This window comes from Kogia breviceps, chromosome 8 (assembly GCF_026419965.1).
Source record: "Kogia breviceps isolate mKogBre1 chromosome 8, mKogBre1 haplotype 1, whole genome shotgun sequence".
Taxonomy (NCBI): Eukaryota; Metazoa; Chordata; class Mammalia; order Artiodactyla; family Physeteridae; genus Kogia; species Kogia breviceps.
In genome coordinates, this window is record NC_081317.1 from 2,156,641 (window position 1) to 2,179,651 (window position 23,011).

The window sequence follows — 23,011 nt, forward strand, 5'->3', positions numbered from 1 at the left end:
CTCCCTGGTCACCGTGGAAACAACCCCTCGGAGCCTCCGTCTGCCCGGCCAGCGGTGGAACACCAGGGACCCAATCCATCAGCTGTGCGGGGACAGGCCCGGGCAGCCAGCCCGGTGCTCAGCCCGGTGCCTGGCTGGAGGGCGTCTGCAGGGAGGGGCCCTTTCCGGACCCCTCTCAGAGACTCTTCAGAGCGAATGAAACCAGCCTGTCTGCTTCAATTCCCACTGACGACGTCCATGTGTCATTAGTGCCAATTAGGAGAAGCAAGGGCAGCAGAGCGTTTGGCCTGGGGCCCGGCCTGGTGGGAGGGTCACCGGGGCAATTGAATTCCCCACCAGACAAATGTGATTACCGGTGGAGCCCGGGCCCATCCCCTGCGGGGCCGAGACATAAATGGCCAGGTGGGGCGGCCAGGCTCACCCAGCCATGCAGGTCCCCAGCCCCAGCGCGCGCGAGGCGGCCTCCATGTACGGCACGGCAGTGGCCGTCTTCCTGGTCATCCTGGTGGCCGCGCTGCAGGGCTCGGCGCCCCCCGAGAGCCCCTTCCCCTACCGCATTCCCCTGGACCCGGAGGGGACCCTGGAGCTATCGTGGAATGTCAGCTACGTGCAGGAGACCGTCCACTTCCAGCTCCTCGTGCGGGAGCTCAAGGCCGGCGTCCTGTTCGGGATGTCGGACCGTGGCGAGTTGGAGAACGCCGACCTGGTCGTGCTCTGGACCGACGGGGACAGCGCCTACTTTGGGGTGAGGCTTCCCTCCGCCGCGAGCCCCCGGTCTTGCCTTTTCCTCTACACTCGCCGTCCTTAACCTGGCAAGGGAAGTCTCCTTCCTGCCTCTCTGCTCACGTTTTCTCCGAGCATGCCCTGTGTCCCAAGCTTGGGCATCTCGGGGGTGCTGATGTGAGGATGGGATGGGAAACGGACGGCTTCCGTGGTCCTCGACTGCACGCCCCAAATGCCAGAGCTCGGCGTGCCCGGGGAGCACCGCCTCACACGAAGGACACACTCGCCACATAAACACACGCTCTCCACTGCCCCCGCCCTTGGGAGGGCGGCCCCCACCCACCCACCCACCCACCCACCCACACGAACAACGCCCAGAGGTCACACGCGGCCAAGCGCGGTGGCTGGCCTGCCTGCCCACTGCCAAGGACGCGGCGCTTGCGGACGTGGGGGACCTGAGCCAGTGCGGACCCCCCGGCCCCCAACCCAGGTGTGGAACGAACCGTCCGTGGAGCTCAGCCAGGACGCTGAGGGCCTGCGCGTCACTCCACGCCCCAAACGCACCCCCATTCTTGCCAGAAAGGGCGAAGGAGGGGGGGAGGTTTCCCTTCAAAGGAGAGGGGTCTGGGGGGCCCTCAACAAGCTGAAGGGAGGTCCTCTGGGTTGGGGGAGCCTAGCTATCTTGCCCCGAGCCGCCACCCTACATTCTCCCACCCTGACCTCTCTGGGGACCAAACCCAACTCTCTCGTGGAAACCGACGCAGGAGGGTTAGAAGAGTTTTTAAGTCAGGAGGCACTTTATCTGTGAGCAGAGAGGCTCTCACTTCGATTAAGTGTGGGAATCCAGCAGGAGCACCGAGCCAGGGGCAGGAGAGGCCCCCGGGCCTCACGTACCTCATCTGCAGAGTGGGTACAATAATCCCTCTCCACCTTCTTGGGATGTGTGAGTTCCCTCGAGCTGGTCTTTCTGGAACCCGGTGGTGCTCTGTCCAGCCCCTGCCACAACTCTGCAGGCAGGAAGGAGCTCTGCCCACTTCCCAGGGGAGGGTGGGTGGGCCCGACACCAGGACGCTCAGTGGCTACGGGTCACGGCCAAGAAAGACCTGGGCGGCGCGGCTCTGAGCCGGTCCCAGAGGAGCCGCCAAGCCCGGGAGCAGCTTCCGTGGCCGCCGAGAGAGCTGGGGTGACTTGGTCCTCCAGCACAGGCAGGATTAATTTGCACAACAAATTCCTATGCAAACAAATGTCAGACTTGTTTTTCCTCCTGTAGCAATATGTTCAACAATTACATTCTAGATTTCCAGCCGAAGGTTGACAAGCTGACTTTCTGCTTCCGTTTCAAATGAGCCCTCTCCTGCAGATCCGCAGGCACCCCAGCACGGGCTTCGGTGTGGCGCTTTTCTCTAGGGAAAGTCTGGCAAGATCTTTTGCAGGTTTCTCGTTTGCTCGAGGAAATGAGGAAAACATGCTTTAGCCCTGAATGCAGGGTTTACGCAAATCCTAAGGCCAGGGACTGGGGTCCCGTGTTGTTCCTGAACTGGAATAGCGGCCTGCTTGTCGGGGGGCAGGGTCTCCCTCACAGCCTCCTTGCCAGGTGGACGTCTTTCCGTGCCCCGGCCTGGAGCCCCGGGGCTGGCCGAGCCTTAGAGCCGGGTGCCAGGGAAACAGCTAGGGGGAGGGGAGGGCAGGGTCTGGCCAGAACCAGCACCCTCGGACATCCTGGGGAAACGCAGCGGGTCCGTTTCCTCCTGGGCCTCGGTTTACCCTCTCCGGGCAAGGCTAAGACTAGGGCGAGGTGGGCGAGACGCCGGGGGTGCGGCGTTTCAGGCGGGCTCACTCTCGGGGGCGTGCAAGTGCGGGGTGCGCCCCCCAAACCCTCTCTGAGGCTCCGTGTGCTGTCAGGGTCCCTCCCTCCACAGACCAAAGGCGATTCTTTGTCTAAGGCTCCACATTCCCAGTCATGGCACCTTCTTCGCGGTGCAGGCTCCTGGGTCCCACCCAGAGGTCTGGGAACCTGCATGGCTAAGCAGCCCCAGGGAGCCCTGGCTGGCGTTCGAGGCCACGTGCCAAGGGCGCAGAGGAAGAGAGTGGGGTTGAAGGTCAACTCCACTGTCTCAGGCGGACACCGAGTCTGCACCGCGGGCGGCCGGCCCTGCACTCGGGCCGCACGGCCAGGCCCCTGGTGCTCCGAGCCCGCCCTCTCGCCTCCACAGGACGCCTGGAGTGACCGGAAAGGGCGGATCCACCTGGACGCCCAGCAGGATTACCAGCTGCTGCGGGCACAGAGGACCCGGGAAGGCCTATCCCTGCTGTTCAAGAGGCCCTTTGGCACCTGTGACCCCAAGGATTACCTCATCGAGGTGGGTGGCAGCCCGCTTGCCCAGGAGGCCGTGGGCTGCGTGGAGCCCTCTCGCATCCCAGGGCAGCGTCCCCGGGCCAGCCACGCACAGAGAGCGTGGATTCCAGAGGCCGCTGGGTGGGGACAAGGCAGGTGGGGAGAAGCCAGCTCTGCCATCGGCGTCTGCCCCGGCAAACGAGCAGCTCTTGGTTGACACACAGCTGACGTGTCTCTAGATGTTGGTCTCGCCCCGGAGCTTTCAGACGGGGACCTGAGTGATCCTGCCCCTGACTACTTCTCTCCTCCTGGTCCAGCACCTTCAGCAGGATTCTGGAAGGAGCCCAGGAGACGTGGTTTCCCAGACTGGCTCTGTGGCCAACGGGCTGTGAGGCTCAGGGCAGGTCCCCTCCTCCTCTGGGCCTCAGTTGACCTGTCTGTAAAAGGAGAAAAGGGAATTAGATGATCTGTAAGCCTCGGCCTGCTCTGTCTAGGAATTCACAGCCGCAGCAGACCAGTTTTCTCCTGAAGACAAAATCCTTTCCACTTTCCAATGCACCTTGACACCCAAAGTCTGTGTTCTCTTTATGGCGTGTCAGTGACACGGGCTGGCCCAGTGCTACACGAGGAAACTGAGGCCAGCCAGGGGAGGACTTGCCCAGGGACACACAGCAGAGAGGGAGGGGACGGAGCTGGAGACAGAAGTGTCCTTCCAGAAGGAGGTCTGAGTCCTCACCTTCCTGGCTCACCTTCCCCATGCACGAGGGCAAGGGCAGGCAGAGGACCCTCTCCCAGGACTTTGCATGGCGTCTGGTGCTGACGTGTGCTCAGCTCAGAGCCTCCAGCCTGGGTGTGGGGAAGCCGCCTGCCTGGAGCTCTGAGACACCTGTGCAGAGAACAGCCCTGTCCCCAGTGACCCTGGGGGTGGTGGAGGGAACACATGTCCCAGGTGAGCCAGCCGGCCTGGTTCACAGCGACCCAGCAATGGTTCGTTGAATGGATGCTGAGCAGATGTAGACAGAAAGCATTTAGGAAGACCACGTGTATTAATGGCTGGTGTGCACCGTGGGCTCTGGGGGTGGTCGGCCTTGGATTTAATCCCAGCCAGGTCCACACAGAGCCTCAAAGCTCCCCTCCTTCAGAGAGGTGAGAACCGGGCATGTCGCCAGCCAGGCGAGGGTGGGTAGGGACCTGGCGTCTCCCCGGTTACCAGGAGCCCAGCTCTGGGGGTGTGAGTGGACGAGTGCCGGGCCCTGTCTCGCCTGCAGGACGGCACCGTCCACTTGGTGTATGGGATCCTGGAGGAGCCGTTCCAGTCGCTGGAGGCCATCAACGTCTCCAGCCTGCAGACGGGGCTGCAGAGGGTGCAGCTGCTGAAGCCCAACATCTCCGTCCCGGCCCTGCCCTCGGACACGCGCACCATGGAGATCCGCGCCCCGGACGTCCTGGTCCCCGGCCAGGAAACCACGTACTGGTGCCACATCACCGAGCTCCCGAACGGCTTCTCTCGCCACCACATCGTCATGGTACGTGGGCCCAGTCCTTGCCCCACAGCTCTGCCTCCCACCTGGGGCCTCAGAGGTGTCCTGTCCTGGGGAGCTGTCCATGGTCCTGCTCGGACCAGTGACCTCTGCGGCGTGGACCCCAAGCAGGGTTGGAACTTTCTGCGGCCACAAGTGTGCTCTGACCACCCCCCCGTCACCCCCCTCACTCCCCACCCTCCCGGGGCCGCTGCACCCCAGCTTCCCGGCCTCGACCAAAGGCAACTGATGTCTTGATTTTTGCATCTTCTCCTGGGACTGGAACGGCTGTCTAGCTATTTATCTGTCCGTCAGGACACCCTCCTCCTTCATGAAATAGCAACTCAACTCAGAGCTCAAATGCTCTAAACACCTTCCTGGAGATATAACAGTAACGACAGTAGCTGTTGAATGTCCCCTCTTTGCCTGGCCCTGGGGAAAGAGGAGGTGGTTTACACCCCCCATCACCACAATACTACACTCATAGTGCTAGATATTATCACTCTTATTTCCATTCGAGGGCGCGCAGCCCAGAGAGGGAGAGTGAGTTCCCAAAGTCACACAGCAGGAAGTGGTGGGCCTGACTCTCAGCTGCACCTGCCTCCGAGGCTCGGCCTTGCCTTGGGCCGTCTCCGTGTGTCTGTGCAGCCACTGCCACGTTCACACGAGGACGGCTGCCTTCCCGTCCCCCAACCCCCTCATCGGGAAATGACTTGCCTGGGTCCCCTTCCCTTCGCTCCCGAGCTCACCGTGAGCTTCTGGCAGATTCTGACTGGTTCCAGGGTAGCGGCTCCACCCCCCAAAACCCTGAGCCCCAGAAGCGCCCCTGGAAATCACCTGGCTCAACCCTCCCATTTTACAGAGGGGCAAGCGGAGGCCCACGGAAGGGAGCCGCTGGGCCGGAGCCCCCCCAGTGGGGGCGGGCAGGTGGGTGGGCGGGCTCTGCTGCCCCGGGCTCAGTGGGTGTTCCACTCCCGCAGTACGAGCCCATTGTCACCGAGGGCAATGAGGCCCTGGTACACCACATGGAGGTCTTCCAGTGCGCCGCCGAGTTCGAGAGCTTCCCCCGCTTCAGCGGGCCCTGCGACTCCAAGATGAAGCCGGAGCGGCTCAACTACTGTCGCCACGTGCTGGCTGCCTGGGCCCTGGGCGCCAAGGTGCGTGCCCTTCCCAGCATCTCCCCGGGGCGCCCCCACTTAGGCACGAGAGCCTCCAAGAAGGGAGCACTGGCGGGAGGCTGTGAGGCCCCCAGGGCAACCCAGGCCCCGAATAACCCCGTCTCCCCACCGCCTGTACATTGTTGGAACCCCATGGCTCTTTTGAGCCACGCACGCCTTCTCCGGCCTCCGTTACTCTCCTGTAAAAATGCAAGAGCCCCGCGACCTAACACGCCCCGTGGGCATCGCTCTCATTTCCCCGATCGAGTTCCGCTGGACTTGGAGGCGTCTGTGCACGGGGTGGTCCCGGGGCTGTGGCCTCCCCGGGCTGTGTCCAGGGTCTTCCAGAAGCTTCCTCCACCAGCTCAGAGGAGGGGCGTGGGCGGTGGGCTCTCCTGGGGGCATGAGCTCTCCCCACTCCCTGACCCCGAGTCTAATAGGAACACTGTGTGGGCTGGTAATGAGCTGCCTGTCAGGGGGAGAGTCCTAATCCGGCTGCCTCACCAACACCACTCACCGCAGCTCAGGCCCAAGCACGTGGGTGGGTATGCCCTGACCGCCCCGGGACCCCTCTCTCGACACCCCAGTCTGTCTGCCTGGCCTGACCCTGCCCTCCGTGCTCCCTGCAGGCCTTTTACTATCCAGAGGAAGCCGGCCTTGCTTTCGGGGGCCCTGGTTCCTCCAGATTTCTCCGCCTGGAAGTTCACTACCACAACCCGCTGAAGATAAAAGGTAGGGAGCTCCGAGGTGTGCTTCCACCCCTACCGTCCTCCCCTCGGGAGCCCTGGGCGCGGCCATACCCAGTGAGGAAGATAGCCGGGCTGGCGGGGCTTAGCACCACATCCCTCTCCCCCCAGGTCTAGCCTCCTTGTCACGCGGCCCCCCGCGGCCTGCGTCCCTCTTGTGTCTCTTGTTCACTGCCCGTCTCCCGGGTCTGCGGTGGGCTCCCCAGGCAGAGTCGCTTCGGGCTGGCTCATCTGCCCAGTGGGGGCCCAGCACCTTCGGCCCTCCCCCTCCATAAACACCAGCAGCCGGCAACACGGCGCTGTCCCAGGTACCACCTGGGAAAGGCAGGTAGACGTTTCTTGAGTGCCTATTTTGCAGAAGAGCAGATTAAGGCCAGTGTTAAAGGGGTGCCTCCAGGGCCACGAAGCGAGTAGGAATTTAGAGCCAGGAGGTCTGGTCTGACCCGTCTCCGTGGCCTCGGTGGTGCGGCCGTGCTGTGGCCGAGCCCGCACTTGGACCTGGCAAGCTTGGTCTGATTCTGAAGCTGTAAGGAATCATTTAGATGTCGGGTCCATCTGAGCAAACACAGCTCACCCCTCCTCTCACGCCCTTTCCTCACTGGCACCCGATGGAGCAGGGGGCTAGCATCAGGGTGTGCCAACCAACGGGGTCACAGACAGTGGAGGGAGGTCACAGGCTGGAGTGGTCCCATGTGCCGTCTCCCCTGAAGATCTAACTTCTGTGAGGCTGCTCAGACCAGGAGATGGGCCCCCATCCCTGACCTCCCCTCCCCAAGGGGGTGACTCTCCAGCGCCCATGAGAGGTGGCTCTGCCGTCCCCAGAACAGGCTGGGCCAGGACAGGGCACCTGGCAGGATGGCAGGATGCAGGCCACTCCAGAGCCAACACGATCCCTGCCTAGAACCCAGCCTCCGGTGGTTTGACCATTGGGACGCACAGCCCCAGGACCGTCCGTCCTCAGGGCAAAGGGGAGTGCCTGGCTCCCTGGGGGGCGTTTCTGGCTATGAACTTCCCTCCTGCTTCTCAAAACCTGTCACCACAGAGCAAATGCATGCCTGGATGTGAACGTGTCAATGGGATTTTATTTCCATGTGTTCTGTGTCAGGGTGGCAAACAGGTTCAGCTCACCGGGCTCCTCTGACTGACCCTCAGCTGCAGCTCCAGCTGGAAAGGCAGCTGAAGGCCGTACTGGGATTGATTAGCGATGTCTGCCCTGGGCCGCAGGAGGGGTGGCTCTTGTTTGTTTCCTGCTGTTGAATTTATACTAGGCAAACAGAAATCCACAAGACCCCCTCCTGTGAGATGCAGGATCGCATCTCATTCCCCAATTTACCACACCAGAAGGGTGCAAAGGCTTTTTAGGAGGGAGGCACAAGCAAAGTGCAAGAAAGTATGAAAGGAAGAGTCCACACAGCCTGGGCGGCGTCATGGCGGCTTGTGAGCTGGGCCTCGGAGGACCAGGAGCATGCATTTTCACAGGGGAAGCTGACAGCTGCTTCATTCCGGAGGGAGGGATAGACTGTGCTGTTCACAGACACGGAGGTGGGCAAGGGAGACAGGCGGTCCAGCCTGGTTGCAATGTAGGGGACGGGAAAGCGAGGTGGGGGCAGATAGCAGGGACTGCTGGATCACCCTGTGCCTGAAGGTGGAACAAGCAGGGTCAGTGTTTAGGAGGATGATGCCATTTGATACTGTATCAGAAACTGAAAACATTTTCCTCTCTCTGCTTCACCAGCATCTTCTGCCATATATTGCCACATAGCCCTCTTCCTCTCACTCACTCTCTCTTTTTTTTAAATGACATTTTTCATTTGTGTAAGTGAGGGGTAGAAACAGGCTGAGAGATGAGACATCAGCTCCAGGCCAGGTCCCAGCCCGTGTCTCCCTAGCTGCGTGACCCTGGGTGGGTGACCCCTACACCTGCCCGTGCTTCCTGACCTCCCTCAGCTGTCCTGAGGCTGGGAAAGCTCGTGCATGTAACTCTCCCAACTGGAGGCGGGCACCGGGGTGTGCTCAACCAATAGCCGCCAGCGACTTCTTCCTGGCTGCATAACGAGTACTTTCTGCCACCGCTGGAATTATCTGCAGCGCGCACAGAGGGGAGCATAAAGTCAGCTTGGGCCTTAGCATGATACGGGATTTATTGCTCAATTAAAACCTGAAAGCAAATGGATTTTTGAAAACTCCTTAAGCATCAGGGAAGTCTGTCTCTTCCTGATTATCTGCTTGTATTTATGGATCTTTTGCCAAATATAAGGATGCTCCTGTCACTTTTCCAGTCTGGAGATGGGTCTCTTTTCTATAAATATCAAAATTCAACAGTTATTTCACTATTTAATCCCCATCTGAATTTTAACCAATTGCATCTCCCTTTTTATTATTATCCTCCGATGTAATCAGCCCAGAGACACAGAGGCTGAGTTGGGACATTGCAGGAGGAGAATGGGGCAGGGAGGGGGGGAGGCAGAGGTAAGACGGTGTGTTCTCAGCTCCACCTCAGAGCAGCTGAGCAGGGAGACAGCCCTGCCCCCACAGGTGCCCTGGGCCGGGGTCCCAGCTCGGCCACTTCCCAGCCCTGCGATCTGGAGCAGGGCCTTCGGCTCAGGTTCCGGGCCTCAGTTTCCCCGTCTGTAATTGCGGGAGGATGATTGTGCAGTTACACGGGCTCCCCCGCCCAGCTCCCAGGTCTCAGCTCTCCTGCCCATTCCGAGGGCATGGGCCATGTCCAGCCCCTACTCCTCCCCCCATGGGACCGGCCCCGAGATGCTCAGGACCTCGCTGACCGGCTCCCGGCAGGGAAAGGGATACTCGAGACCTGTGGGTGCCGGCATCCCCAGGCCTCCGTCCGTCAGCCTCGTATGACCACTGGGAGGCTGCCCAGGGAGCCTTGTCCTCTCCAATGTGTCGACTACAAGAGGACCTGGCAGGTGTGGCAGAATTTGGGCAGAAGCACCAAATTCTTCTCTGGAAGTCCTTGACTTCGAGCCCAGAGAGGGACGGCAACTAGCCCGAGAACACACAGCGCGCCGTTGAGCAGATGGGACCCAGGACGGTGTGTGAGCCGGGGGCTGCACCCTTAGTGCTGCTAAGGTGTCCCCCCTGCTCCAGCGGTCCACGCTCCCACTCAGGTTTCTCCTGCGATGTCCTCCCAGCACACGCAGCCCCTGGGTCAACCCCTGCAGGACAGGAATCAAAGGAGGAAGGAGGGAGAGAGGCCACAAGAGGGATGTGCCTTAAACGCTTCGTGCTGACTTCACCGCACAGACTCACGCTCACCCGCCCGGCGGGGCCGAGGCTCCTCTGTGAGAGCGGCCAGGCCCTGCTCTCTGCCCAAACCTCACCAACGGGTCGTCCTGCCCGTCAGTTCCAGCTCAGAGCCCTTTGATCCAGCAGGGAGAACATCAAGGCACTTCCCAAGCCCTCTGAGGTGCTGGCGAGCTTCCTAAACCCACTGCAGGCGTCTCACCCGACCCGGTTCAAGAGCACGCTTTGCTTTTCGGTTTTCTTTCGTTGCCTTACTCGAGTCGTTCCAAAGCATTCACCTCGTTTTCACAGAAACAATGGCTCTTGCTTTGCACGCGGGAATTGCACAGGTGAATGGGTCCTTGTGGTAACCATGGCGTCCGCCTGGGGTAAACAGGTGTGGGAACAAAGGCAGGTGAGAGCAGGTGTGGGTGACTGGCGTCTCCTGGTTGAGGGTGGCTGGGGGGGTCCGTGTGGCAGGCGGGGGTCTCGGCGAGGGGCTCCGCTCACCTCCGTCCCTCCTCCTCCCAGGCCGGCGCGACTCCTCGGGCATCCGCCTGTACTACACGGCCACGCTGCGGCGCTTCGACGCGGGCATCATGGAGCTGGGCCTGGTGTACACGCCTGTGATGGCCATCCCCCCGCAGGAGACGGCCTTCGTCCTCACCGGCTACTGCACGGACAAGTGCACCCAGCTGGTGAGTGGGCCAGACACGGAGCTGGGCCTGGCACCGCCCTGCCTCCCCAGCTGAGGCCCCGAGGGTGGGGGCCGAGGTCGGTGGCTTGTGGCTTTGCTTTCCCCGCCCTGCAGCTCCACCAGCGCCCCCCCCACACACACACACACCTCCTCTGGATGCCAAGGAGCCTCCCCACCGGCCGGCGTGCGTCTGCACCTGCCTCTCCAGTAATAACTGGCTCCCATTTAGTCCAGACCTGAGCCAGTGTTTAAAATACGTGTGCATCCTATGAATGAGATAGACACGCATTCACCATGAGAAATGCAGGCAGTGCAGCTAACACCCCTTGGTCCCAGCAGCCTCTCCTCCTCCCCGAGATAGCCAGTTGCTGGATCTCGTGTGCCCCTCCGGACTTTTTCCCTGCCTGTTTCTACAAGCCCTTACATGCGGCGTGTTTGAAAACAAACTGAGGGCTTCCCTGGTGGCGCGGCGGTTGAGAGTCCGCCTGCCGATGCGGGGGACGCGGGTTCGAGCCCCGGTCCGGGAGGATCCCACGTGCCGCGGAGCGGCTGGGCCCGTGAGCCGTGGCCGCTGAGCCTGTGCATCCGGAGCCTGTGCTCCGCGACGGCAGAGGCCACAGAGGTGAGAGGCCCGCGTACCACAAAAAAAAAAAAAAAAAAAAAAACACCCCAAACTGAATAGTGAACGTTTGTCCGTGACTTGCCCTTTAACCGACGCACAGCACGGATTCAGTGGGGACCTCGCTGGCGCTGGAGCAGGTGAGGCCGGTGAAGTGCGTGGGGCGCAGCACACAAGGGGCGCCGGTCCCCAGGGCCGCCGTGCGAGGGCAGGTGTGGCGCAGGGAACGCTTAGACTCGGGAACAGATGGAGGGACAGAGCTTCGGCAGGAGAGGAAGTGACTTTCCAAATTCTGGGCCCTCGCTTCTCCCCGCCCCCCCCCCAGTCCCGGCCTGTGCTGAACGGTCCCCTCGTCACCAGTATCCAGGCTGCTGTCAACTTTCCACTGACAGGAAGAAGCCCTCAGGGCAATTCTGTGCCCACGGGAAACGTGTACCAGCTGTATTCTAGAGGTGGAATTGCCACGTACAGGGATGTGAGCTTTAATTTGAATAAATCTGGCAAAACGCCCCCCCCCGAAAGCCCGTTCTGGGGCTTCTTCCCCCCACAGTGCCAGAGGGTGTCTGCTGCCCGAGACTCACTGACCCACCATATTATCAATGCTTAAAATATTTTCTCAATCACTTGGAAAAGCAACATCACTGTTGCTCCATTTGAATTTCCCCATTTGTAGAAGGTGAGGATGTTTGCACCTGTTTCTCGGCCGTTTGCCCTTCCTTTCTGCGAACATCTGTTCGTAACGTTGTCCAGCGTTTCTAGTGGGTGGTCTGTCTTACTGTTGGTAGAAACCAATAGTAAAAGAAACCAGAAGTTCTTTTTATGTGGTGGGTGTTACAGCGCGGTCTGTTGGGGTTGCTGCAAACACTCTCTCCCAGGCGGTGCCTTTGCTTCTCACGATGACCTGCAAGGTGAGTGTTAGCGTCCCCACTTCACAGATGAGGAGACTGAGGCTTGCCGGGGCCACAGTGCCCCCAGTTGCAGAGTGAGGCGTCAGACATGGGTCCCTCTGACTTCACACAGCGGCCTGCTTCGTGATGCGCTTTCTATGCAGCTTTGTCTTCCCAGTGAATTCGTTTCCTGGGGTTCCTTCTTCCCGGGAGCTCCCTGAGCCTCCAAGTCTTAGGCCAAAGCACAGTGGCCTCGAGCTGAAGGGACAGAGCTGTCAGACTGCACTGGCCCCACCTGCATCCACGGTGGGTCAGCTCTCATCCGAGACCAGGGGTGACAAAAATCGTAACCACACCAGCATCGGACACTTTCCCGTGTCCCCAGAACGTGGTGACACCTTGCCGGGTGAAAGTCTCTGTGGCCTGAGCCTGGAGCTGGGGCTGCAGACTCCCCGGCAAAGAGGGGCCCCAGGCCAAGCGACTGACCTCTGCCGGGGGTACACGGGTCACGCTGACCCGCTGACCTTGACAATGCCTCTCACCGGCCTGGGAACGCAGACCTGCCTTCTCTCACCAGAGTCTCTAAATACTTTACAGCACAAAATTAAAAGTAACTCGGTTTTCTTGTTCCCCTTTAAATGGTACATTCTTTGTGAAAGTCGCATTTCTGTGAACTCTCATGGAAGGGCCTCCGGCAGAGACGGGCTCTCACCTCTGTTAGCAGACCTCCGAGGGGCGTAATTTCTGCAGTCGGAAGTCTGGCCTGGTCTAGGTCTCCTCACCGCAGACAAGCCAAGAAGAAGTACAGTGTTTTGGACCACAGGCCCCAGGACAGCAATCGCCCTGCACCTGTCACACAGCCACGACTCTGGGCCAGGGGTCGGCCTCTGGGGACCAGACGGCAGAAACCCAGGTCCCCGTTGGTCAGCAGATGCTCCCAGGCCTGGCCCCAATTGTCACAAATGTGGCCACAAGGTTTCCCAGTCCTCAGATCATTGCGAGGGGGCCAGAAGCTATCCATGATGACGAGGGCAGGGGACGGTAGCTGGAGGAGAACAGGATAGAAGCACAAACGTGAAATCGGGTGACCTGCAGAAGTGCAGCAGCCTGGGGTCACTCGGTGACGGGGCGAGGGCACCAGGACCTCCAGGAGCAGCCGACGGGGTGGACGAACAAAGGCGGCGGGGTGTGGTCAGGGAGATGACCACGTCGAGGAGAGAAAGCTTGACGTGTGTAGCCCGTTTTAGGAGACCTTCTGCCCAAATCAAGTGAATATTAACGCAGGGGAACCATCTGGAAGATTGCCGTCTGCCCTGGTGGCGATGTGAGGGCTGGCCTCTTTCCTCCGTGCTGCCCGCCTGCAGCTTCGGTGGTCAGCGCCACGGCTGTGGTACCAGCTGACGGTGACACGGCAGGGAACAGCTGCCTGGCTGTCATGCGGATGAAGGCAGGTCATGCCGAGGGCAGCTGGGGACCTGCCAGTGCTGGAGGCTGGCGGGGGCTGGACAGGACGGCCCGGCACTGCTGTCCCACGCCATCCGCCCGACGTGAGGACCCCAGAGTCAGGAATAAAGGTGGAATAAAAGCGGAATGAAGCGACCAGCCTTCGGGGGCTCAAGAGGGGACCCAGAGGGAAGCCGTCGGCGGCCGGACGAGCCTCAGGCTTCTCTCCAGTTGCAGCGCGGGCGTAGTTGCTCTGCGGCATGTGGGATCTTAGTCCCCCAACCGGAGATCGAACCCGCGTCCCCTACCTCGGAAGGCGGATTCTGAACCACTGGACCACCAGGGACATCCCTCTATTGAGTTTTCTGACGGGGGGTTTCACCGATCCGGGAGAAGGAAAGGCCTGGGTGATGCAAACGGTCCAGGGAGGTAAACTCACATGGCCGTTCCGTGGCCCTGGGGGTGCAGACAACCACGCGGCCAGGCCCTGACCCCCCCCCCATCCCCGCAGGCCCTGCCTCCTTCGGGAATCCACATCTTCGCCTCTCAACTCCACACGCACCTGACGGGCAGAGAGGCGGTCACTGTGCTGGCCCGGGACGGCCGCGAGAAGGAGGTGGTGAACAGGGACGGCCACTACAGCCCTCACTTCCAGGTAGGGCCCGCCCCCTTGCCTGCCCCGCCCCCTTGCCTGCCCCGCCCCGCCCCCCTGCTGGCCGCGCAGGCTGTGGCCGGGGCCGTCCGACCCTCTCCCTCCCGACGGCCATGGAAACGTCCCCATTCGGGGCTCCCTCTCCCGGGCCAGGCCCCAACACCCGCGGAGCACACCCAGCCAGCCGGTCCCTCTTGCGGATTTCGTCTGGGGGAGCGGCTCCGGAGGGGGATTCTGGCGTGGGGCCGACCGCGGGGTCTCGGGGGCCCTGGCAGCTTGATGGTAACACCCACCTTAGGTGACCACCTTCCTATCCTAATCCGTTCCTGGCCAGAGGCCGGACTTAGCGGGTCCTGGCTTCCCACAGAGGGGTCGGGGAGGGGGGGCTGGGTCCGCAGCACTCTGAAGTCTCCCCTCCCCCCTGCTCTGGCCCTCCCCCCTCCCCTCCCCCTCCCCTCCCCCCTTCCCCTCCCCCCCTCCTCCTCCCCTCCCCCGCACTCTGCCCACCCCAGGAGATCCGCATGTTGAAGAAGATCGTGTCCGTCCGCCCGGTGAGTGCCCGGTTAGGGCCAGCAGGGCCGTCCCCGGAGGGAAGGCACAGGCAGCAATGCGGGAGGGCAGAGGCCGCGGAAGGCCTTCCAGAGCCAGGGCCACGCAGGGCAGGGGCCGGGGCCGCCCCACCGTGAGACCCACCGGGACCGCACGGAGGGCCCGCGGAGGGGCCGGGACCAGACGGCACTTGGGGTGACAAGCATCCTCCCGCCTGATCGGCTGACCGCAGGCCCGAGAGCTTCAGGGAGAGATGAGGGCTTGGGGGTGACCGTGGGTCCATCCAGCCCCAGGCAACCACCGGGGGCCACAGAGGCCGACGAGTAACCACCCGCTGGGAACACTCAGAGAGTGACCCTCACGTGTGGGGTCCCAGGGCCCACTGCCGGGCTCCTCTGCAGTGGATTGACTACCGCGGTCAGGCACCAGGTGGGACGGGCCCAGTGCGCCTGGCGCCCGGCGCGGGCCGGAGCTGAGGGGCCTCTGTCGGCTTGGCTCTCCAGGGAGACGTGCTCATCACTTCCTGCACATACAACACGGGAGACAGGACGCTGGCCACCGTGGTAAGTCCCCTGACTTCTTGCCACCTGCTACAGGGCACGTGGACAAGTCTTATCTCCTCTAGACCGGAGGGCAGGGCTGCCCCCGCTTCATTCACTCGTTCGTTCGACCAGTGGCTCTCAGGGTGTGGCCCCCGGGCTGGCAACGTCAGCAGCCCCTGGGACCTTGGTAAAAAAAAAAAAAAAACCTATGGTAAACTCATCGGTTCCTCCCCAGACCTATCGCGCTGGAGCTGGAGTCTGGGTGGTGACACCCGGCGGGCGGCCCGTGGTTTAGCAAACTCTCTGGGTTATTTTGACGGCTGCCCCAGGTAGAGCGCCACGGCAATAAATATCAACCCTAGAGCTGGTGCTGGGGAGCGGCCACAGGCGTGAGGTTTTGCTCCCTGCCCCCAAGGAGACAGGCCTGCCTCACCTGCCACCAGTGACAAGCAGAGTTGGATGAAAACTAAAGACGCGGTGGAGGTGTCGGGAGCGGGGCCAGGAGAGGCGATTGTCAGCCAGAGGCCGGGGAGCGGGAGAGGCGGGCGGGCAGGAGGAGGACAGAGGTCATTCTCACACCTTTGGTAACAAACCTGCAGCTGCTTTTCTAACAAAGTGTTAATCAGCAAAAATAAAGGGGCTACAGAGACGTTCACTATTAGGCTGTGCCCTCCTGGGCTTCATGCTAAGACAATCCTGTGTAAATGTACAGTTGACTCTGCTCCGGAGGGATGGGACGCGGGTTCATCTGGGCTGGATTGTGGGCGGCCCAGGAGGAGGATCCGTCCGGGGGGAGACTGTCCCCCAGGCTAGGTGTGCAGGCAGCGCCGACAGATAGGTGGTCGCGTGACGAATCGAGCAGCTGGGGCACCTCTGAGAGCGAAGGGCGGCCCTGTTGACAGTTGTGCCGGGCCAGCAGGTACAGACCACGAGCGACGGAGCGTCTGACCACTTGCTGACAGAGTCTCGACAGTCAGCGTAGGTCCCAGGAGTCGTCCCGGGAATCACGAGGTTCCGAGTGGACCGGACCTGGTGTTGCATCCCAGCCGGCACTGCCCCCTCCCCGACCCAGGAACTCTGGTCTGCACCCGGGACCGCTCTGTCTGACGTTTATTGAACGTCTACTCTCTGTCCCGTTTAGTTTCCTTTAAAACAGCTTTATTGAGATATAATTCACATACTGTACAATTCACCCACTTCAAGTGTGCAATTCAATGACATTTAGAATATGCGCTCCGTGCAACCGTCACCGCAGGCAATTTTAGAACATTTCCTGCCCCCAAAAGAAACCCCAAATCCTTCAGCCCCAAGCAATAACTGGTCTACTTTCTGTCTCTGTGGATTTACCAATTCTGGACTTCCAGAGCAACGGAATGATACAACCTGTGCCCTTTTGTGACGGGCTTTTTTCACTCAGCGTCATGTTTTCAAGGTTCATCCAAGCTGCAGTGTGAATCGGTGCCTCCTATGCCTCTTTCTGGCTGAATAAGACTCTCCACCGTGTGGCTGGACCACACTTGTTTGCCATTCACGCATGGATGGACACTGGGGTGTTTCCACCTCTCATTTAGGGTTCACACCAGTCTCCAAGGTAGGAATCCTTGTCTCCGCTTTCATGGGTGAGAAACTGAGGCTCAGAGAGGGAAGACACTTGCTGAAAGTCAGACACCTGACAACTAGGGCGGAACAGGCTGTTTAGCCCCGGGCTGTGTGCCTGCAAATTTCCTGCCACGTGACCCCTCCCTCCGTCTGGACTTAAGGTGACAACTGCTCTGGGTCTATGGTCACAAACTTGGGGGGAGGCGTGGGCAGGAGAGCTTTGCAGGCACGCAGCCCTGCCCTAAACCCCAGCACCTTCTTTACGAGACTGCAAGGGGGGGGCTCAGTACGTAAGAACAGCCGCTAACGTGGAGCGCCTCCTCCTAACCCTAACCCTTCTCCGCACGGAGGACTTGCTATAATGACTCAGCCTGTCTGTGCGTAGGAACGCTTGAAGCTCGGCCAGGACCCTCTGAGGCAGCAGCCCCAGGAAACAGTGAGATGGAGCCACTGGGGGCACCCAGCTGGCAGGGAGCAGGGCTGGTCCAGGCGCCACCCCTGCATGTGCTGCCTCTCGGTGGGGAGCAGCTTATGAGATGAACAACGCCCCAGGCAGGACCGCAGCATCTCCTACTCTGTGGGCGAGGCCGCTGGGGCTGAGGGTGGGAGATGTCAGGCACCTGCTTGGCATCCAGCCAGGGAACAGTGAAGGGGGAGCCCCCGGGGCCAAGCCCTGCTCCGTGCTGCTTCTGCGGGGGCCGTGCTCCCTGCCCCACCCGACCTCATCCAGGAGAAATGGTGTCACGTCCGGGGATGTTCTGGCCTCGTGAGCGCCCCTGACGGCTTCAGGCCACCGCACCACACCCTCCTCGGGGAGGTGGCCACGTCAGCGCGCAGCGGAGGGCAGCAGGGCCTTCCCACACTCTGACAGCCCCGGGCCTGAAGTGTGATTTCCACCCCAGGGTGGAGACAAAGGGAGGGCTTCCTGAGCAGAGCCCCGCAGAGGGTCTGAGACAGCAGTAGGAGGTACAGGAATCTGTGGAATTCCAGGAGGGGGGTTATCTCCGTGATCTGAGGCCAGGACAGGACGGGTGAGGAAAGCTCTGGTTCCCCGAGGCCTTGGGAAATGGGGGGTCAGAACCAGGGAACAATACAGGTGAAAACCCTCCCCAGAGGGGCCACTGAGGAGGGGGGCAGCTGCTCCTGGAGAATTTCCTTGTCAAACAGTCCTCCTTGAGCAGAGCTGCCCCGGGCTCCTCGTCCGTGGCCTGGCGTGGGCCCTCAGCTGGGCTTTTGACAGCGCTTTTTGTTCTGCCGTAAAGAAGCAGATGCCTTTCTTCCCTCAAACTTTCCCACCAGCCAAATAAAACCCCCCAGGCCCACCCCATTGTTCACAGAGAGCTGGGAGCCTGGGCAAAAGGCAAAGGTGGGCCGGGGCCATGCACCCAAATCTGCCCCTGCCCTGCTGGGGTCTGAGCCGCTGCCAAGCGGACCTCTGCTCCCTCCAGCCTGGCCCCTCTGCTGCCAGGTTCCTCCTCTTCCTGGGTCTGGGCTCCATGTTCAGCGGCTCTGAGAGCAGGGACCTGGCCAGGGGCTTAAAGCTGGTGGCACTCTGTTCCCTCCCAGGATGACAAAGCCACACGTTTCCCTGGGTGGCTTGTGACAGCCTCTAGTCACCGGCTCCTCTTCTGGAGCCCCTGCTCTTCCCAGAGCTGAGTTCTGGAAATGATGGGTGGCCATGGGGGGGTCTTCTGTGAGGGGAGGCCTCCCCTGCTGTCCCCAGTGCCCAGGCTCACACCACAGACTGAGGGGACAGCTCCCCAGCCAAGGTCGGGAGCCTGCATCCACTTAGGCTTTGCGCTTTACCCTCCCTGGGACTCAGTTTCTGCATCCATAAAATGGGTACACCAATAGCCCTCTCCGCTGCCTCCGTTGCAGTTTGATTCCTAACAACACTTACCACCGCCCGAGACGAACGTACTGGCTGACCTGTCTGCTATGGGTCTTTCCTGCACAGGCTGGGAATTCCAAGAGGGCAGGGACTTTGCTCACTCAGAACATGGTCTGGCATCACGTGATGAGGGAACGAATGCACGCGTGAATGCGGTGAATACATGAGATGTTGAGTGGCAGCGTCCGGGAATAAAGCGCCAGTGCTGACGGGCGTCCTCTCCGTCCCGCAGGGGGGCTTCGGGATCCTGGAGGAGATGTGCGTCAACTACGTGCACTACTACCCCCTGACGCAGCTGGAGCTCTGCAAGAGTGCCGTGGACCCTGGCTTCCTGCAGAAGTATTTCCACCTTGTGAACAGGTGATGGCTCCAGGGGAGCATGTCTTCTGTGCCTTCCATCCCTGGGCATGGCGGGGGAACCCCAACCCAGAAGCCCCCAGGCCCTGTTAGGCAGCTGGGTGAAAGTGAGGAATCCAGGAGCAGGGGGAGCACAAATGTGGCAACCATATCTCCACTCTCCCTTGAGGTATCTGTGGCAGGCATCACGAATCGATCCCCGCACTCGTTTCCTATTGAGTCTGGACTTGGCCTGAGAAGCCCCCTCCACCCAGCCCTGGAGCAGCCATTCCCAACTGATCCAAGCTGGCAGAAGAGATGAACCTATTAGCCATCGCCAGCAGGGAGTCAGGGCCAAGGCAGTATGTTAGGAGGCTGGTAGCCTGAGGGCTACTCTGGGGACCCCACCCATCTACAGGGAGGCGTCACTTGCCTTGCTGGGCTCCCCTCCCCTCTGCCATATCCCACTCTGGGCTGTTTCTTCACCCCACAAGGTTCAACAGCGAGGAAGTCTGCACCTGCCCTCAAGCCTCTGTCCCTGAGCAGTTTGCCTCTGTGCCCTGGAACTCCTTCAACCGCCAAGTGCTCAAGGCTCTGTACGGCTTTGCCCCCATCTCCATGCACTGCAACAAGTCCTCGGCTGTCCGCTTCCAGGTATATGCCTGCCCTGTGTGTGTGTGTGTGTGTGTGTGTGTGTGTGTGTGTGTGTGTCAGGGGCCCGCCGGCCGCTGCCCTTGGAAACGCCGTCGCCCCTTCCCAGCCCCCAGCGGCAAGTTCTGCGGCTGCCCACCCCTTTGTGCCCCAGGGCCCTCAGAGGACCCCGGCGTGGGTGACAGGGCTCCACCCCAAGGAGCTGGCAGGACGCACTCACACAAAACAGTTGAGTAATCTGGTGGTGACAGACGGGCCCAGACAGACAGCTGACGGTCTGCAGAGGGAGAAACTGACAGCCACCCCAGAAGGGCGCTACCCGCTCTCTGATGCCGTCACATCACGGGACTAATCTTGGTGGTAGGAGCAGGCCGCCAGCAAACTCCCTCAGAGCCTAAAAATAAAGTGCTTAGGGAGGGGCAGGTGAGAAACCAAACAGTCTGAAACTGCAGGCTGGTTTCTCTCCTTATCTGAGACCCACTGGGATTTAAAGGCATCTCATTTATTCCCCGGGCCAGCCGCCTGTCTGAGGCCAGGGCTGGTGCTGAGTTAGGCGTGGAAGGCTCTGCAGCCTGCAGATCTGGAAGGCAGGTTTTCTGGAGGCATTTGGGAGCTGGATTAATTGCTAAGTCAAATATTCCCAGCACCAAGGGCGGGGCCCATAACGGCGTGGCGCAGACGTCTGATGCGGTTGAAATGCGCCCTTTGTTGCGGCCTTGTCACGGGGTGGGGGGATCCCTAAAAAATCAGCCTGCGCCCAGGGCTTCTGATTGCTTCTCTGAATGAAGTGAGGGGCGGCCAAGGAGGCAGACGGAGGACTAGGATGACTTGCAGGTGAGGACCCCCAAGTAGCAATGGGGGGTTGAGTTTAAGGGCAAGAGGTCATCGGGAAAAGTGCCTGGGGAGGTGGCCTCCGCTTCACCCCTCCAGCCTCAGTTTACCTCCTGGTCCCTTCCTTGCAGGGTGAGTGGAATCTGCAGCCCCTTCCCGAGATCATCTCCAAGCTGGAAGAGCCCACGCGCCACTGCCCGGCCAGCCGGGGTCAGAGCCCCTCCGGCCCCACCATGGTCAGCATCGGCGGGCGCAAAGGTTGAGCGGGTGTGGTCTCCCCGCTCCCCCCTCCACGCCGTCCCTGTGGGCTCACGCCAGCTCTGCGCTCCCCCCTACTCTACGAAGACCCCCATGGAGCAGCTCTGTGTGCCCAGGACGAGGGGCTGGACGGAGCCACTGCCTGAGACTAGGGTCCATTCCAGCATTCTCCCCCCGGGGGAGCCCCTGCATGGCTGAGAGGGTCCCGTGACAGCTGCCTCTTGACCCACCGAGGACTGGGTGGACCGAGACCCTTGCGCTCCCTTCCGATGCAGCGTGAGGATAGCCTCCCTCCGAGGTCTAGAGTCCAGTGCCCCGAAAGCCCTGCCGTCTCGCTGGGAGGGGCCAGCCTCCTGGGACACGAGCCATGCCTGGCCGCACCCCCTGGGCTGGCCCCGCGTCCCCGGCCCCGGCTGATGGCGGTCTGTGCGGGCACGTGACGGGTGAGAGCGCCGCTTCAACGTGTCCCTGCAGACTGGCGCACGTGTCGCAGTGGACAGAGACGGGACAAGCCGTTCAGCTAGTTAGACACTTGCCTGGGGAAACTGCTCCATTGCAGGGTAAATAGATATTTTCGCCCACCTAAAGGGAAACGCTAACAGCACCTCTCGCTGCCACCAAAAGATGCGACAGCAAAGGTCCAGGCAAGGATCTGGGCGCCGGCTCCTTGGGAAACAGAATTCATAGCCCGGGTCGCTTCTCTCTGCGGTGGGGCAGGCCCGGCTGATGGAGCAAGCGGGTCCTCTGGACTCAGACCTGTGTTAGAAGTCCAGCCCCACCTCCCCGACCCTCGGTCTCCTCATCTGTAAAACGGGGCCAGTGCCGTGCGGGTTACTGAGACAATAAAACTCAGGCACGGGGCGGCACCCAGCGACGGCTGAGCCGGGGTGGTGCTGCCTGGCCAGGCACCCCGTCCCGGGCGGAGCAGAACGCGCCTCACGCCTCCCGGGTCAGTCTTCGCGTTCCTCCCTCTTAGCTGCCTCTGTTGAAGGCCAAGTTCAGCTCTTGGGTGGTTTCTGCCAGGAGTGACAGATTCAACTCTGTCCAGCCAGTTCAGCAAAACGCTGTACAGCCTCTAGGGCAGAGAGAGGGTGATGGATGGGCCTCCGAGTCCCCCGCCCAGCCCCGCCTTACACCCCAACAGCCGTCCGCTAAGCGCTGCCTCTCCTCCTGCCAGCTACTTCATTACAGACGGGACGAACGGGCCCAGGCACCCTGCACTGCGTCGTATAAATCATGGCTTTCTGTGCCGTAAGTCACAGGCCGTGATGGCTGTGAAATGCCAGGCCTGACAGAGGCTGCAGGGCGGCCAGCCCTCTGTCATCTTTAGAGCCCCGGACGACAGCGGGGAGAGAGGCCCCTCCCCTCAGGGCGCAGCCCTCGGGAGGCCAGCTGGAGCTCGCCCAGCCTCTGGACCCGGTCTTCTGGCCCCCAAAGACCCCTTCCCTCTGATCATGTGCCCACATGCCAGCCCAGACAGGGGTCCCAGTCAGCCCAGAGCTGTGGGAGAGGGTTGGAGGTTGACCCCTGGGCCTCACACCCACCAAGCCCCTCCCGGCCGCCGTTGCCTTGTTCCCCGAACACGCGGGATACACTTGTGGCACCCCAGCCTCACCAAGGGGGGAGCTGAGGTTCACAGAGGAGAAGTCCCTCCTCAGCCGGGACCCCTGGAGGATTAGTGGAGATCAGGAATCACACCCAGTTCCAGAACCTTCCGCCACGCACACCGACACCCTCTCCCCTTCGCTCACTGTCGCTCTCAGGCTGCTCGCTTTTCCTCGCGGGCAGCCTGCGGTTCTCCCCGCATCCCGCCCAGATCATGGCACCCGTGTCACTGACAAGAGTATGCACCCTGGTTCTGTGCTGAGCCTCCCACGAACCCACGACGGACCGTTTCTGCCCCCGCGGAAAGATGGGGAAACTCAGAGATCTAAAGCGAGGTGCCGAGGTCACCCAGAGGGAGCGCAGGGCCAGGGAGTGACCCCGAGCCTGTGTGACCGCAAAGCCTGGGCTCGCAACCTCCATTTCCCTGCTTAGGACCCCGGCACTGTCCCTGGGCCTCGTGGGGACTGAAGCAAGGACAGCTGGGGGAAATGTTTACTCCCCGAGAATAGCCGGTCAGGGCGAGGCACCACCTTGGCCAGGTCCCTCTGAGGGCTGCGCGGGATCATCTCCCATCTTCTGAAGGACTGGGACAGCGGAAAGAGGGCGGCGAGGGTCCGGCAGCCTGGCTTCCCCTTCCTCCCTCTGCTGTGTGGCCCTGGCCGATTTACTTTTCTTCTCTGGGCCTCCATCTTCCCATCTGCCCATGGAGAAGGTTCCCCAGCCTCCT

The 23,011-nt window shown here is 61.3% G+C and overlaps 1 protein-coding gene across 1 annotated transcript; it reads left to right on the forward strand.

The window, feature by feature from the left end:
• The first annotated feature begins 21 nt into the window (after window positions 1–21).
• Window positions 22–21,867, forward strand: DBH (dopamine beta-hydroxylase). Its single transcript, XM_059073319.2, has 12 exons — window positions 22–745; window positions 2,937–3,083; window positions 4,327–4,584; window positions 5,559–5,735; window positions 6,365–6,467; window positions 10,256–10,422; window positions 13,882–14,025; window positions 14,535–14,573; window positions 15,075–15,134; window positions 18,836–18,963; window positions 19,434–19,593; window positions 20,553–21,867. The coding sequence occupies exons 1-12, from the start codon at window positions 395–397 to the stop codon at window positions 20,682–20,684; spliced, it is 1,866 nt and encodes a 621-aa protein (XP_058929302.2). The 5' UTR covers window positions 22–394; the 3' UTR covers window positions 20,685–21,867.
• The last annotated feature ends 1,144 nt before the right edge of the window (window positions 21,868–23,011 follow it).